Raw genomic sequence first — 16,004 nt, 5'->3', positions numbered from 1 at the left:
TCTAAACTTAAAGAATGTTCGCCACTCTTATATTAATGCTGAGAATAACTCCCCATTAAATGGAAATAATTGTTGGAAATAAGTAGCGTGTGGTTACAAAATAGATTAGTTACAGAACTGATGAAAACCCATCGCCTGATAACTAATCAACGGGAAAAACAACAGCTGAAAGCAAACTCATCAACTGATGACCCCTATCAGTAGCAAAACCCATCAGCTGATATACCCATCAACGAATATACCCATCAATTGATATACATATAACCATACTCATCAACTGATAATATATCAGAAGCAAAGCCATCAGCTAAAGTACCTATAAGTTGAAACCTATCAGCTGATGTAACACATATCATCTGATAACACATTGATGCTAAACGCACATCCTATGCTCTTTTCAAGTGAAAAATGGACGGTCCGCGCACAACCTTATGTTTTTAAGAATGACTCGTGCTCATTTGATGACCAAAACCGCACGGCCTATGGCCATCTGCCACTTACAAACAAACCATACAAAGCCATCCAACGATCATGTGTTCTAGTTAGTTTACATGAGTAGACACTTCACACCTCCTAGCTCGTGTTATAACTTAACTACCAACCTCATTATTCTCTTCTGAATCCAATTATCTAAAATGAACCGATGATTTCACTAAAATCGCCAACATAGTTTGTGATTTTAAATTATTAAATCACGGTCCAAATTGCATCATACCAAATATTATTTTATATATATTTTTAAATCTATAGAGGATATATATTATCATTAATTAATTTAAAAATATTTGATACTTTATTGTTTATCCATTAATTTTTTCGGTTCTCTATAGTTTTTTTAGATTTTTTTTAACTATGTATTTCCGATGTATTTGAACTTTTTCTCGTATGGACTTATAAACATGTCATTGTTGAATTTATTTTTCAAAGCTATGATTTATTAATTATTGGATTAAAGTGCATTAGGAAAAAAAACCGCATAAAAATCACACTGTGTTTAGCAATGCAATTTTTTTGCCATTTGAGGTTTGGGAAAATGTTCAATCCGCAATCCGATATGGTTCGGCCCTAAATCATACCAAATCACACTGCAAACATGTTGGGAAATCTGGGTTTGTGGTTTTGTATTTTGTCCCTCTATAATGCCTCGAGTTTGCACATACTCAGTATTAGGATAATCCAGAAAATTCATAAGGCATAAATATATATATATATATGTGTGTGTGTGTGTGTGTGTGTGTATAGAGAGTTAGGTTAAGGGGAAAATCGCAAAAAACGAAAAACCGAAGAACACCTTAATAAACATTGATATACTCTAATCCAATGGTTATTAAAAATAACAAATTTAAACAAATCATTAAATGCAAAAAGGACAAGATGGTCCATTTCATTAATGGATAATCATTTTCATTTATCAAAATCATTCAATCAAAGGAAAGTTACCACAAATTATGGAAATTGCATTAATTCTCTAAAAATCATTATCCATCAAATAAGTATAAATTAGCTGGTTTAAGTTTCAGATATCAATGTCGTTGCCGTAACAAAATCAGGTTTATAAGATGTCACAAATTTTTGAGTGTCTCAATAGATTGTTTTATAGGACTTCAATTTATAGGACCAAACAAATATGTGTCATGTGCAATAAGTTTAGAAGGACACTTTTGAAATTAAGTGTCCTGTTAGCTTTTTTATATGACGTTTTTGAAAAGTGTCTTATAAAGAGACGTGTTTAATAAAACATTTCTCGAAAGTGTCCTATTAGACTCTTTTTTTGGGACACCTTATATTAAAAGCGTCCTAAAAAACTATTAAAGACTCCCAAAAAGGTCATTTAAACTTATTGCAATGGTTTTACATAGGGCATATTTGGTCCCATAAACTTAAATCATATAAAACATGACACTTAGATATTTGTGGTAACCTAAAAACCCAATTTGTTGTAGTGGTAATTGTTATATATAGGGTCAGGTTGTAGAACCTGTGAAATTCCTGATATAAGTTAGAACTCGGATCCATTTGTTGCAACAGATCTTGAAAGATAATTTCATTTAATTTCTTCTGTTTGTAACTTTTTATCCACATACGTACTAGAATCTGATACCGACAATTGTTATATTCATAGCATAATCTCCCACATAATACTTCAAACAAGACCACGCCAAAAGAGTATACATCTGACTCTGTTGTTAGCAATCCATCTCCATATATAGGCGATTACAATACCTAAAGGTACCTACAACATTACATACAAGAAATGTGTGTTGCTGATTAGCAGGGCATATTTTCGAGAGCCCAAAGTCAGAAACCTCAGCATTCCAATTCTCATCCCGTAAGATGTTAAGCTTTTTATATCGCAGTGCAAAACTCTATGTTGTGTCCCTTTGGGATCATGAAGATAACTTAGTCCCCTTGCAGACGCAAGGCATATTCTGAGACGTTGCATCCACATGAGCGTCGCGTCACTTAAATGGCGATCAAGGCTTCCACGAGATGCATACTCGTACATAAGGGTCTTCTCAGCATCCCCGTCACACTATCCAAGGAGACATATGAGATTTTTATGTGTGTAACGGGAAAGCATCATGATCTCCCTCCAGAACTCAGAGTTTTTTTTTGCCCATGCGACCATGCTTCGCTCCTTAGAGTGAGTGATTGTTCCTTTGTACACCTTCCCGAATCCACCACTTCTGATTAAGTTGTCGTCATGAAAGTTGATTTTATATCTTCCCGTTGGATTTTAAGATGTTGAAAGCCATCAAAGAAGAAGGCCATAATTAATTTGTTGATCAAATGATAAAAGGAGAGATTACAGAATCGAAATGAATGTTCCAAGTAATTGAATTGCAAGTGCACAAAGGAGATGTTAGAGGCCGTTTACCAAACACTTACCCGGTAAACGCTTATCGGTAAAATTTAACACTATAATTTTAATTAATTGGGTAAGATTGTAGTACATCAAAACGATATCGTATACAATAATTTACCCCGTAAGCGCTTACCATGGTAAGAGTTGTCGCCCCCACTTACCGAATAAGACTCTTGGTATTTGTCTCGTTCTTACTGGGTAAGATTTTTGGTTCATTACATATTCATACAATAAGATAATGTGACTTGATATTCACTTACCTGAGTGAAAATGCAATGTGTCTGGAAACTTTTGATCGTATTTATATTTATAACGCTTGGCCCAACACCGTAAGATTTGGAGAATACTAAAATCAAATCAAAGCACATCATTAAGTCAATACTTTCATTCTATGTATATTTATAAGTGAGATAATATATACTTAAACTACGTTTTTTATTATAAGTACTGCAGTAACCACAACTCCTATTAAGAAAAAAATGTATCATTTGCATTCATTTTGCCATATAATTTTACTAATTGGTTGGTTTTGATTTCAACCATGGTTATAGATTACAAATCATCCATCATCTTCTTCCAAACTATCATCTTTTCACCAATATGAGATGATGAAAGTCAATCTTATTTCAAGATTTGAGAAATATTCAAACCTCCTGTTGCCAAGTCATCATACTTGGTTTCACTTTTAGTTCTGCACTATAATTTTTATCATTTGATTGGTTTTGATTCCAACCACGATTATAGATTTCAAAAAGAGTCATCCACCTTTTTATACACTTCCCTGTGTTCAAATATTTCGACTCTTCATAAATGTGGGACAATAAAACTCAACCACAATTCATCATTTAAGAATACTCAATTTTCATGGTGTCATCTCAATACCCCAATATATACACACACACACACACACACACATATATATATATATATATACACACACACATACACACACACATATATATATATATATATATATATAATAACATTTGTTTGATTTTGATTCCAACCGTGGTTATAGATATCAAAAAGGATTATCCAAAATAAGACAATCCTATGAGACAAACCCCTTGATTTGATACAAAGACATCCAATCCACATTTCTTATATACTTCACTTTATTCAAATCTTTTAACTCTTCACCAATGTGAAACAACTATAACTCAACCATAATTCACCATTTGAGAATACTCGATTCTCATGATGCCATAATGATTGTGTATGTAATTATTTCGTTTGGGGGACCTAATCCATAATTTTATATAACTATGGGGATTAAATCTGTAATTTACTCTATATAATTACCAAAAGTGTAAATTTATAATTGATGACTGACTATAATATTTCAAGAAAAGAACACATTTTTTTCCAAAAACCCACACAGCTGAAATCGAAACGTTACCCCCAAATTCAGAATCCTTTCTCCCTCTCTCGTTCTAGGGTTTTATATGTTCAATGTGTTCCCTTTTGTATGCTGACAATCTGACACACAATTGCTTCACAGATTTTCTTTCTAGGGTTTGCAGAAAACCCTAGATCGCTGCGTTTTCCGGTTCGGATGGGTGCATTAACGAGTAATCGCAATAAGCGTGCCGCAGAATTTCAACCCTCACCACCATCTGGATCCGGTTATAATCTTCTTTACGTTGCGAAGAAACTCAAACCATCACCATCATCTTCGTCTTGTAAAGCTCCAACTCCAACGAAGACTTCAAGAAGTTCGGTTTCAAGGCTCAGTCTTTATCCTCAGCAGGTAACACCGATTGCCAGAGAAATTCATGCTCCTTGTAGAGTTGTTAGTGGATTTAATGGTAACTTGAAACGGGGTAATAATAGTCCTAGTATAATTAATAGACAGAACTCCGATTTTCCTGGTGACGGTATGGATAAAGATCTGTTTTCAAAATACACTCTCGCAAAGGAATCTGCAATTGGTAGCTGCAGGCATGTTGTGTTTGAAGAAGAGATGGATGTAGTTGAGGTGATTGATGTTGATAACCAGGGGACCGTTAAGGATGACAAGGCTGCTTCAGGGAGTTCAAGTATTGAGGAGGTTGAAATGGTGGAAGATGAGAAAGAGGATATCCATAGGTCAGGGGAGGCACAAGAAATAGCAGCCAAGTATAGGGAATTGGATCAGAAGGCGCCCTCTACTTCTTCCGAGGTGGTATCTGAGTTGACAAATGGAAAGATGTTGGAATTGTTGTCGCTGAACAGGGAGTCTAAGGTTTTTGATGTAGACAGGGGTTTGCCTGTGCATAAGAAGTTGCATCAGGAATCTGCTGAAAAACGTGACCCTCGGCTGAGGAGATTAAGTTTTAGTATCGAGCTATATGAAACAAAGCGAGCTTTGTTGATGCAATCTCATCCTGCTAAGAAAAAGGAGGTATACAGTTTGTGCTCCATGTCCGTTGGAAGTTAGCTTTACATATTCATTGGATGTTTCATATCAACTTGCTTTATTTTCAGGATGTAACAGAAGCTCCTTTCATGCCTCTTACGGAGGACGAAGAGGAAATGGTTGATAATGCACTGTCTAATTCTTATCGGTATATTTTGATGTTTGTGTTTATATTTGTATATTTAGTATACCACTTGCATATCGGTTACTTTACTTGTTTTGCCATCTGATTTGTTGATAAATGGATCTCTGAATTTATAGGAGGAAGATCTTGGTCACACACGAAAAATCAAATATTACAATCACAGGGGAAGTTCTGCAGTGTTTGAGACCTCGGGCATGGTTAAACGATGAGGTGATTGTCAATTTCAAATTTTATATATGAATTAAAATTAACATCATACATATGCAAGCTTACACTACTATGTCCTTATTGCAGGTCATCAACGTTTATCTTGAGTTACTGAAAGAGAGGGAAAATAGGGAGCCAAAAAAGTTTTTGAAATGTCATTTCTTCAACACATTTTTCTACAAGAAGGTTGGTTAATCCCATAACTTTTCTATCTTTTCTTATTTGTTGATTTGGCCATGTTGTCATATCTATATCTTAAGATAAAAAGGCTGCATCACAGGTGTTCAGCTAAGAGGGGGTGTATCTTGATTAGCATTACTACTTAACCATAAGATGGCAACCTCCATTGCATTAGACATTTATTTGACATATTGTGTCTCTTGTAAGTCAAGTTTGTCAGAAGAATTACCAACTCACTTGTTTTTTTACTCGGTAAATTCTTGCATATCTTCATTTCCTTTTGAAGTTTTAGATGTAAGTTTACCATTTCTTTAAATCTTTTGACATTGCTGATTAATTGCTATTCTCCCACACATCTGGATTGCTTCAAATTCAGAATTGAGGATCTGTCTGGTGAATATTGCTTCATTATGTTATGAACTTTAGTTCCAATAAAATAAGGCAGATCATGTTAGGACTCCGTGCTTGCTAAATTCTAATAATGTCACTCTGATTTTCCATGAGTACAATGACTAAGAATTTTTTCCTAGACTGCCCCTTCTAAAACCCTTCATTCTAAATGAGTTGCATACATTAGTTGTGGACTCGTGATTGTTACAAGCAAACAAATTGTAACTGGAACTTCCATTTTCCTTCCAGACTTCATTATTCTTCATAGTTGTAGTATGTAGTAATTTTTCTGTCGTTTATGTCTAGGATTACTAGGTGTTTAATCCCATTTGCTCCCCTGGCTTTTGTCTTGCTCTCGCAGTGTCAACATCAGCCCCTAGGTTTGATCTTTTAGAGTTGGACTTGTTTCTCATTGAGGGTGTAGGGTACAAAGTTAATCATATAGAGAAAGATATACAGAACACAGGAAGTCCTTAAATAATGTTAGTTTTTAGGTGAAAACAAATGGTTTAAGGGCAAGTGAATGAATTTGGTAGGACTAAAGAAAACTAAGGCATGTAAAACTAGTAACCATTATTCTCCTTCTGAACTATGTGGATTGATTTAAAACGTTTATTCTCTACTTCAGACATCAAAAGATGTGCACATCTGAACATAAATGTTTTCTTTTAAATCTCAATTCAATTTAAACTTTGCTTAATTTGCACTGGAAAATATCTCCATTCTCCAGTCAGACATTATTCTGTAAGCACCCACAACATGAAATCATTTTTAACAATTCAAAGATGACAGAAGACACAGTTTGTGATTGAACAATCTCTATCTATTTCCTTTTTTAGTCTGATCCAATTTTTGATTAAGGTATGCACATCCAATTTCAATCCTGAAGTCCATTACATGAATGAAAATGCTTAACTTGAGTTACATTTATTGTTCTATTTCTATCAAATTAGAGCACATTTGACTATGGTGTCTGAGCACCAAAGTGAAACCTCTACTTCAACTTATTATATGGCATTACTTTGTTTATGCTAAACAGAGCACAACCTTTTCAGTATCTACAACCATTAATATGAACATATAGATTATGAAACTATATCAACTTTAACATGTTTATGTTAAGCAAACTATTAATTTGGTTACGCTAAAAGAAGCACAACCTTTTTTATTCCAAAAGTTCAGAACATGCCTACTTTTCAGTAAAAACGGATTGTCTCAAAATTATCATTTTGTTATATTTGTGTGCTTTGCTTCAAATGGTTAAATAGTCATTTCTCATGAGTCATGATAAACGTGCACAAGGGATCCATCAAAAATCTTCAATTCTTTATCTTCAGGAACCCATTTTATTTAGACTTGGGATCGATTGGTATCATGTTTAGGGGGTAGAGAAAGAAAATGATAGAGGTGGCTAATGCAAAAGCTGAAAACTAGTATTACATGTAATTGCAAAACCATCCTATCTTGTGGTACTCATAACAAACTCAGATATATTATTTTTGTCAAGTTGCAAGCATACGCTACATAAATATATGGAGGGGATCATCTATATTGGAAGCTCATTGTGTTGATTAACATACTTTAATCTCTTTCGCCTTGTATCATCTTTTTGGGATCTGAGGGTGGTAGAAAAATCTTCTCTACCTTGTTTGTATAACTTTGCCATGGTTTGTGGGTATTTATTCCGGTAACACCTGACATTTATGATTATATTTTTTGTTCGGCAGTTGGCAAGTGGAAGGACTGGCTATGATTATAAGTCAGTTAGAAGATGGACTACCCAGAAAAAGTTGGGATACGGTCTTCTTGAGTGTGACAAGGTAAATTTTTAATTGACTTGCTATTTTTACTAATTGCTTTGTTGCTTTTTTTTCCGGGTGTGCTAATGTTAGCTATAAGCAGATATTTGTCCCCATCCACAAAGAAATACACTGGTGTTTGGCTGTTATCAACAAAAAAGAGGGAAAGTTCCAGTATCTCGACTCACTTAGAGGAGCTGACAAAAAAGTATTGAGAGTGTTGGTATGTACGCTTACACGTCTTGTCTCAGAACAATTTTTTTTATGTATTTATTAGTGTGAAATACCGGAAAATCTTTTCTTTTCTTTCTGTTGGAAGTGAAAGTCCACTTATACGTCTTGGATCTTTGTTCGGTTTAATACAGTACTACTTTCCTTGCATGCTTGGAAACTAGCTTATTTGGGCTTACTGAGAAACCCTGTTTGGTTAGCTATTTCCACCTTTTCCAATTATGCCCCTTGTATGTTTCTAATTAAATTTGTAACATGTCCTTTTAGGTCTAGTTTTTATCGAACACGACTATCTTATCAGCCAACAACTAGTTCGCCAAACAGTCTTAGTATGTTCGTGATGTTAATTTATTTGCATGTGCGAAAATGTTCTTTTACCAATTTAAGAAGGTTTACATGATGCAGAGTAGTTTATATATGCATGCATGTTTCATAGCTCTCTATGTTGTGAATGAAGCTTATGCATTGCTTATGTCTCCAGGCCAAGTACGTCACGGATGAAGTGAAAGATAAGACTGGGAAAGACATTGATGTTACTTCTTGGGATCAAGAATTTGTCACCGACCTTCCTAATCAAGAGAATGGGTGTGTATACTATCGACTTCCTTCAAGTCATTATGTTCCAATGCTTAACTAAAAAAGAAAGATTATATTATTTGAAGGTTTCTGAACATTTTTCCTGCCAAATTTTTTTGATAACTGAACAGAATAAGATACTCATATAGGCCTAATGCATCTACTCTACATGTTCAAAAGTCCATACAAAATGTTTTCCTTTTTTGCTTAATGACCTTTTGATCATTATTATGTTTCTGGGCAGGTTTGACTGTGGCATGTTCATGATCAAATATGCAGACTTCTATAGCAGAGACATAGGTCTCTGTTTCAATCAGGTAGGATATTACATAGCAGCTTTATTCTTTGTGAGGGTAGTTTCGTCTCCATGGATGCACATTTTAGAAAATTATTTTTTGCAATTGCTTATTTATCTTTACACTCTAATTTTACGTAGGATTTGTTTTTGGGACCTTACTATTTTCCGTATCTACTGTTTTCCTTATCCCCTCATCCGTGTAAAACACAAGTAGTGAAGTAGTCGTTGAATTCACTTCTTTTCCCAAATTCCATGTATTGTCAAATTAGCAATAATTGTGGGGGCGGTAGTAGAAAATTTGAACTCTCTGTAAAATAGATTGTTGCCACATTATCCTAATTTAGAAATGTTGAAGAAAACAAATTACTTACACCCATCAAAATTGTATCTTTTCGGGTGTGGTTTATGGTTCTGCTTTAAACCTTCTTGTGGAAAGAATTGAACTGAAAGCTTAACAAAAAATCTACATCAACGTTCTACAAACAGTCGGTATGCTTGAACTGAAGTCTTTCTGAAACACATATGGGGTACTTCAGCTTACTTATTTTGGTGATGTCACATGTCACAATATTATATATATATATATATATATATATATATGTGTGTGTGTGTGTGTGTGTGTAAAGTGCATCCTTTTACAAGAGTTGGGTTTTTGAATATCTAAAATTTGTTGATGTTTTCTTGTAGGAGCATATGCCATATTTTAGATTGAGGACTGCCAAGGAGATATTGAGATTGAAAGCGGACTGAAATCCATGATGTATTCCAAGTATGGTCTCTAACCGACAATTATTGGATTGGATAAGTTTCTACCCATATTCCTGAAACATGTTGATCCATATTTTGGACGGACGGGTCATTTCCCATATCAACCAAGTGTTTCACAATCAGGTCAGAAATTGCTGCTCTTTTTGTAGTTAGAGCTTTTGAGTTTTATACTGGGAATGCCAGTCATTAGAATAGGAAGCCGAACTTCTCCATGAAGGGCTTGTTTGTCTTTTATTTTTAGTTGTTTTTTAGTTCTTAGTATATAATATATATTTCTGGTTTTATTCATATAAAGATTATAGATCTCCACATTCCACAATTGTAATCAGGAGATATCTTTGTGCCTGTGTAAGATATGAGACCTCTTGTGGTCTCTTTATGCGTTAATCTCCGTTATTCATGTGATACTCATTTCTATGAGATAAGTGATTTCGAAAAACGAAAGGGGATCAAGGGTTCAAAGGTTAAAACGTTTTGGTGGGTCCCATGGGGGCCCTAAAGATATAAGTCAGAGAAATCTTTAGTAGCCTTGGACAGACTTGAATGGATGACCTATGGGTTCGAGTATAGTTCATGATTGGGGGTAAGTTTTGATGTGTTACTAATGATAACAAGGTTCAAAGTCGATTTGTTGTAGATTTGGACCTTACTGAAGACTGAAGGCCATCGACCACAACCATGGAAGGTGGTTGGTTTGGGTTTGATGAAAAACCCCACGTAGGGGCTATTTTGGGTGCGTTTTAACTTACAAAAGTAATCAACCGATTCGTGGTATTATGGTGTCATTTGGTAAAAGTATTTTGGCCAAAACTGAGTTTGGAAGCGAAGCCTGTTTTCAACTATTGGCGAAAACGGAGTCCAAGTTTCGGTAATTGCACTTTTGGTCTTAGATTTAAATGTTGTTTCAATAGTCCTTGAACAATAGCGTTTCTGGATGTGGCAAGTTTAGCCAATGTCGTTAAACGTTTCTGGTCAGAAACGATAAATTGCACAGAAGTTACTTTTTAGCCCATATAAATGAGGTTCAGTACATAATAACCCTTGTATTTTACAATAACAACTTATTCGGTCGATTATATACGACTGTTCTGTAGTAGCTTAAGATATATAATGTAGCTTATTCAATAAGCATGTGGGGGAAAATTACGTTATTTCAGACCTACCTTTTCTAATTAAAAAAACACGTTTCTTCTATTTATAAAAATACATTTCCAAACAAAAACTTTTTTAACTTATACAGACAGGTTAATTCATATATGTAGTTTTATTCATATAGGACTTGATGGAAAACCAACCAAATAGTTATTTTAACCCTGGTTTGAGTTGTTTATCGATTTTGGTACGATGTGAACGGTTTTGTTGGCTTAAAACATTATATTTGCCAAACTAGCATTTTTGGTTTGACGTATTTTAAAACGGAACTAGCTTAATTTACAGATGGGCAAAAAGGTTAACCGACCGGGCTTTTAACTGGTTCTAGATAAAATAATTGTAATGAGCAACCAGTTGGACCGGTCGGTAAATAAAATTATATAAAACTTGTAGTAATAATCGGCATCTCATGCTTCAGTATTGGCAAGTTAGACACAAAGTAAACTTGTGTTGTTGGTGGAGTTGTGGAATATTGGCTTCTCTCTATACTGGTTATATCGTCGTTAATGTAGGAAAGTACATTTTCTACTGATTGTGTATCTTGACATAGTTATCCAAGTAATTCTCGAGGCAAATAGAAACCTCGATCAATTTTGAGTACTTTTTTTCAAGACCACCATGCCACTATGTCAAAAAACGATTCGAAGTTATGGTGACAGTTTGGACGGTTAATAAATCTTTCGCGTTTCAAATAATTTGTATGGATTTTTTTTGATTTGTTCTCTTGGAAATGTATGATCTTCTTGGCTTAGATTTAGGGGACGTCTACCAAATGCTTACTTGGGTAAACACTTACCAAGTTATATTACCTTATCAGATGAATATGATAAGGACCAAAAATCTTACCTGGTAAGAACGAGGCAAGGACCGAGAGTCTTACCCGGTAAGTGAGGGCAATGACTCTTAACCACAGTCAGCTCTTACTGGATAAATTGTTGCATAAAAAGCCGTTTTTATTGACTAAAATATTACCCGATAATAAATAATAGTATTGAATTTTCTCGATAAATGCTTATCGGATAAATGTTTGGTAAACGTTACCTTAATTTCTCATCACATATATATTGGTTACCACCTTTTAACCACTTTTTAAAATATTTCTTTACTTCTTTTTCATGCATGAAACCATTTGGATCAAATTCTTTTCATTTCCGAATACATAAATAGAGTAAACTACAATTTTGGTCCCTCTGGTTTACATATTGCTTTAGATTTGGTCTATGCATCTAACTTTGTTAGTCACTCCGTTAGTTGAAGGGCATTTTCTTCCTTTTCTTGTTTTTTTCCTTCAAATAAATTACAAAATATTACATTAAATTATTTTATGTTATATATGTATATATACACACACACAAATAAACCCATCGAGACAATCATAAGGGTGGTGGCTAATTGGTTTAAGCTTGACTCTAAAGGTAAAAAGTACCTGGAGGTCTCAGGTTCAAATCTAAGGAGAAATAAAAATCCCCTTCTGACCAGGGAGGTTCAAATGCGGTAACTCCGGGCTATCTGCAAAGCAGGTGGTCGTCCTGAGATTAGTCGGCTCACATAACGGGTTGAATATCCAGGTTAATTAATAATAAAAAAAAAAAAACAAACCCATCGAGACCCAAATCCACTCCGGTGGTCTTCTCGGACATCCCCCTCCATCACCAACCAACATCGAGACCCTACCTTTATTCTCTAACCTTCCTTACCTGTGAAGACATCAAGACCGAAGCTTTCTGCCATGACGAGTTCGTCCCATACCCAACCTCCAGACCTGCAACATACATACACACACTGCACACACATACAAGAAACAAGGTGCACATACAGACAACCTATCTATATAGATTCACACACACATTCATGTATATATATATATATATATATATATATATATATATATAGACTAGAAAGTACTCTGTTTTGTTTTATTTTTTTGTCTTTGTTGATATAATACGATTTATATAATTTCAAGAAAGATAATGTTTTTACCTTTAAATAAAAATAAATTTGAAGACATCATAAATTTTTTAAAAAATATATCGATATAATTTATTTAATTCATTTTTTAATTATAATTTATTTTAGGTCAAATAGTGAAGTAATTTGTTTTTGGCTTAACAATAAATTTTTTATAAAGATAATGATTCTGTTAGAACTCGATAATTATCTTAATTATATTTTAGATTTTTTATATTTTAAAATGAGATGTTTATCCTCTATTTGATTATGTTTATCCGCAGTTAGTTATACGAATTCAAACATGGACCTCTAATAAGTTGTACTTATGCATAATTTACTTGTAATATTGAATTTTAAGTAATATGCATCAATATACAGTACTTCATGCATAAAAAATGGTTTTTAAGAGTTTTTGTCAAATGCTTTATAATATAGTGTATATATATATATACACACACATTGATGCACACACTCAAAAACCAAGACGAATTGGGTCGAATTGATGTATTCGGATGAAATAAAACCGTACTTATTGAAATATAGAAATTGACCAAAATTATAGTTTACTCATACAAATATGTTTAAGCACACCACAACAAAATCGGGTTTATAGGACATTTCCAATTTCTAAGCGTCCTAATAGACATTTTTATAAGACTTAGTTTTTAGGACCAAAAAAATAAATTTGTAATAAGTTTATATGACGTTTATTGACGTCGTAAAAAGTTTTTTAAGACAACTTTAATATAAATCGTCCTATTAACAACTTTATATGACACTATTTGAAAAACTGTCCTATAAAAACAAATGTCCTAAACAACTTGTTAAGACGTCCAAAAGCGTCACATAAACTTATTACAACACCTTTAGATAAACGCTTTATATATTGGTCCTATAAGTTAAGTCGTATAAAGCGGTTTATTGGGACGTTTAGAGATTGGAGGTGACGGGGTGTCATATAAATCCAGTTTTGTTGTAGTGGCCGAATGTAGATTTAGATAATTCTTCTCCTAAGTGGGAACCTAATTGCTCAAACACAACTGTGTGTTTTATATATATCACGGTCCACGTCAATGGACCATGAATCAATCCTACAAACCGTTACACAAAGATGCAAATGTGGTAAACTGCGTCATTGAAGGAACTCTTCCTCTAATTACTTTATCTACGAATCTTCATCCTCCCTAAATCATTACAGATGTTAACAGAGTAGCAGGTTGTCCGAAACACAGGTCCTACGTTCGACCCCAAAGCCCCGCTAGCCTCTACCGCTGAATGAGCCAAAAAATACCCCCGACATTGGTACCTTTGGAGACGGTTTCCATGTGGGGCCGGGCCGGTTGAGATTGTCGGTAATCGAAAAATTGCTATGTTTTATATGTACTATACATATAAATTTTAATAAAGAGTTTTCAGAATGTTATAGTATTTGAAACAAAACAAAATATTGGCTTTATAAATTAATCTTAGACGATTCAACACGTTAACGACAACAAATGTCTTGGTCAAATATAAAGACGTGATACCCACTCTCAAATTGTTTACGTAATTATATGATCACGACATCAAAAGGTCGACTTTGGGCATCTGGTCCCAATTTCATGAGCTACATTACCATCTCCTTTCTACTTCTGCACTTGAAATTGCTTGCAACACTTCATTTCCCTTTTCTCATATCATTTGATCATGGCCATCTTCTTCAATGAGTTCAAACATCTTGTAATCCAACTGGAAGAAATCAAATCAGCCACCGATAACTTTGGTGACAACAACTTAATCGGAAGAGGTGGATTCGGGAAGGTGTACAAAGGAACAATCTCTCACTCTAAAGGGACAAGCATGGCTGCTTTTAAGCGTCTTGACAGCAAATATGGGCAAGGAAACTCCGAGTTCTGGAAAGAGATCACGATGCTTTCCCGTTACACACATGAAAATCTCGTATCTCTCCTAGGATATTGTGACGAGGGTGGTGAGAAGATCCTTGTGTACGAGTATGCATCTCGTGGAAGCCTCGATCGCCATTTAAGTGACACTGCTCTCACATGGATGCAACGTCTTAGGATATGCCTTGGTGCTGCAAGGGGACTAAGCTATCTTCATGATCCCAAGGGGACACAACAAAGAGTTCTGCATCGCGATATCAAAAGCTCCAACATCCTATTGGATGAGAATTGGAATGCTAAAGTTTCTGATGTCGGGCTATCAAGAATAAGCCCTGCTAATCAACCTCACACAATTGTTATCTCTAATATGGTTGGTACCCTTGGGTACCTAGATCCGTTGTATCTGGAGATGGGTTTGCTAACAAAAGAGTCCGACGTATACTCTTTTGGCGTGGTGTTATTTGAAGTATTATGTGGGAGATTATGCTTTGAATTCATTGATTCTCGATATCAGACTCTAGTACATACGTGGAAAGATAGCTACAAAGAGAAGAAACTAGATGAGATTATCTTTCAAGATATGTTGCAGCAAATGGATCAAAGTTCTTTGGAAACGTTTTCAGACATTGCATATCTATGTTTGCACGAATCCCTTGAAGGACGGCCAATGACGGCTCATGTTGTGAATGAACTTGAGATTGCACTTGAACGACAGGTGACTTATGAACAACAGAGAGACCATGAAGATATGAATAGGGACCAGACCTGCTTCTCTGGAAGAAGTGAAGTACCTCCCCTCATCTACATACCCAAAGAGGAACCAGAAATGCTTCTCTCCAAAGGGAAACAGGTAATTAGACAATTTCTATAAGTTGCTAATTGTATGTAGTCTTGGGCTCTTGGGATATGATGTGTAGGACTAGGAAAGATGTATAGAGGGTATGAAGGTCCTCATAATCTGATGTCAATTATCTTGACTCTTGAAATCATAGTTTCTGTTGTTGGGTGTTTAATTTAAGGATGATTTGTATGTGATTTGACACAGGAGGAGATGGGTAGGCCATATCTGTTAATTTTATAAGTTATAATTTCAGAAAATAAATAGTGCAGTTAGTTATTGTGGAGTAACAGTTTTATGACAGTTTGTTTCTGTCTATTAAC

At 34.7% G+C, this 16,004-nt stretch overlaps 2 protein-coding genes across 5 annotated transcripts; both read left to right on the top strand.

Moving 5' to 3' along the window:
• Positions 1–4,253: 4,253 nt before the first annotated feature.
• On the top strand, positions 4,254–10,241 carry LOC112529408 (ubiquitin-like-specific protease ESD4). Of its 4 annotated transcripts, none has more exons than XM_025140679.1 (10): positions 4,254–4,616; positions 4,866–5,249; positions 5,333–5,412; positions 5,526–5,619; positions 5,704–5,802; positions 7,914–8,006; positions 8,089–8,208; positions 8,698–8,801; positions 9,037–9,109; positions 9,778–10,241. In XM_025140679.1, the coding sequence occupies exons 1-10, from the start codon at positions 4,422–4,424 to the stop codon at positions 9,838–9,840; spliced, it is 1,305 nt and encodes a 434-aa protein (XP_024996447.1). In that variant the 5' UTR covers positions 4,254–4,421; the 3' UTR covers positions 9,841–10,241. The 4 variants fall into 4 exon arrangements, with proteins under 4 accessions (XP_024996447.1, XP_024996446.1, XP_024996445.1 ...); XM_025140678.1 differs by having other exon boundaries at positions 4,722–5,249; XM_025140680.1 differs by having other exon boundaries at positions 4,533–4,616; positions 4,718–5,249.
• A 4,405-nt stretch (positions 10,242–14,646) lies between these two features.
• LOC112529626 (putative receptor-like protein kinase At5g39000) lies at positions 14,647–15,714 on the top strand. Its single transcript, XM_025140953.1, has one exon. The coding sequence runs from the start codon at positions 14,647–14,649 to the stop codon at positions 15,712–15,714; it is 1,068 nt and encodes a 355-aa protein (XP_024996721.1).
• Positions 15,715–16,004: the final 290 nt, after the last annotated feature.

Source organism: Cynara cardunculus (genome assembly GCF_001531365.2).
Source record: "Cynara cardunculus var. scolymus isolate 2C chromosome LG 16, CcrdV1, whole genome shotgun sequence".
Lineage (NCBI taxonomy): Eukaryota > Viridiplantae > Streptophyta > Magnoliopsida > Asterales > Asteraceae > Cynara > Cynara cardunculus.
The sequence above is the reverse complement of the archived record's forward strand: the minus strand, read 5'-3'. Positions and strand labels throughout refer to the sequence as shown.

Bases quoted from the DNA above. Each gene is read 5' to 3' on its own strand.
- LOC112529626 (XM_025140953.1), top strand. From the start codon at position 14,647: ATGGCCATCTTCTTCAATGAGTTCAAACATCTTGTAATCCAACTGGAA.
- LOC112529408 (XM_025140677.1), top strand. From the start codon at position 4,422: ATGGGTGCATTAACGAGTAATCGCAATAAGCGTGCCGCAGAATTTCAA. The intron at 5,250-5,332 runs GTATACAGTTTG...CTTTATTTTCAG, and splicing joins ATCCTGCTAAGAAAAAGGAG to GATGTAACAGAAGCTCCTTT. The intron at 8,007-8,088 runs GTAAATTTTTAA...AGCTATAAGCAG, and splicing joins GTCTTCTTGAGTGTGACAAG to ATATTTGTCCCCATCCACAA.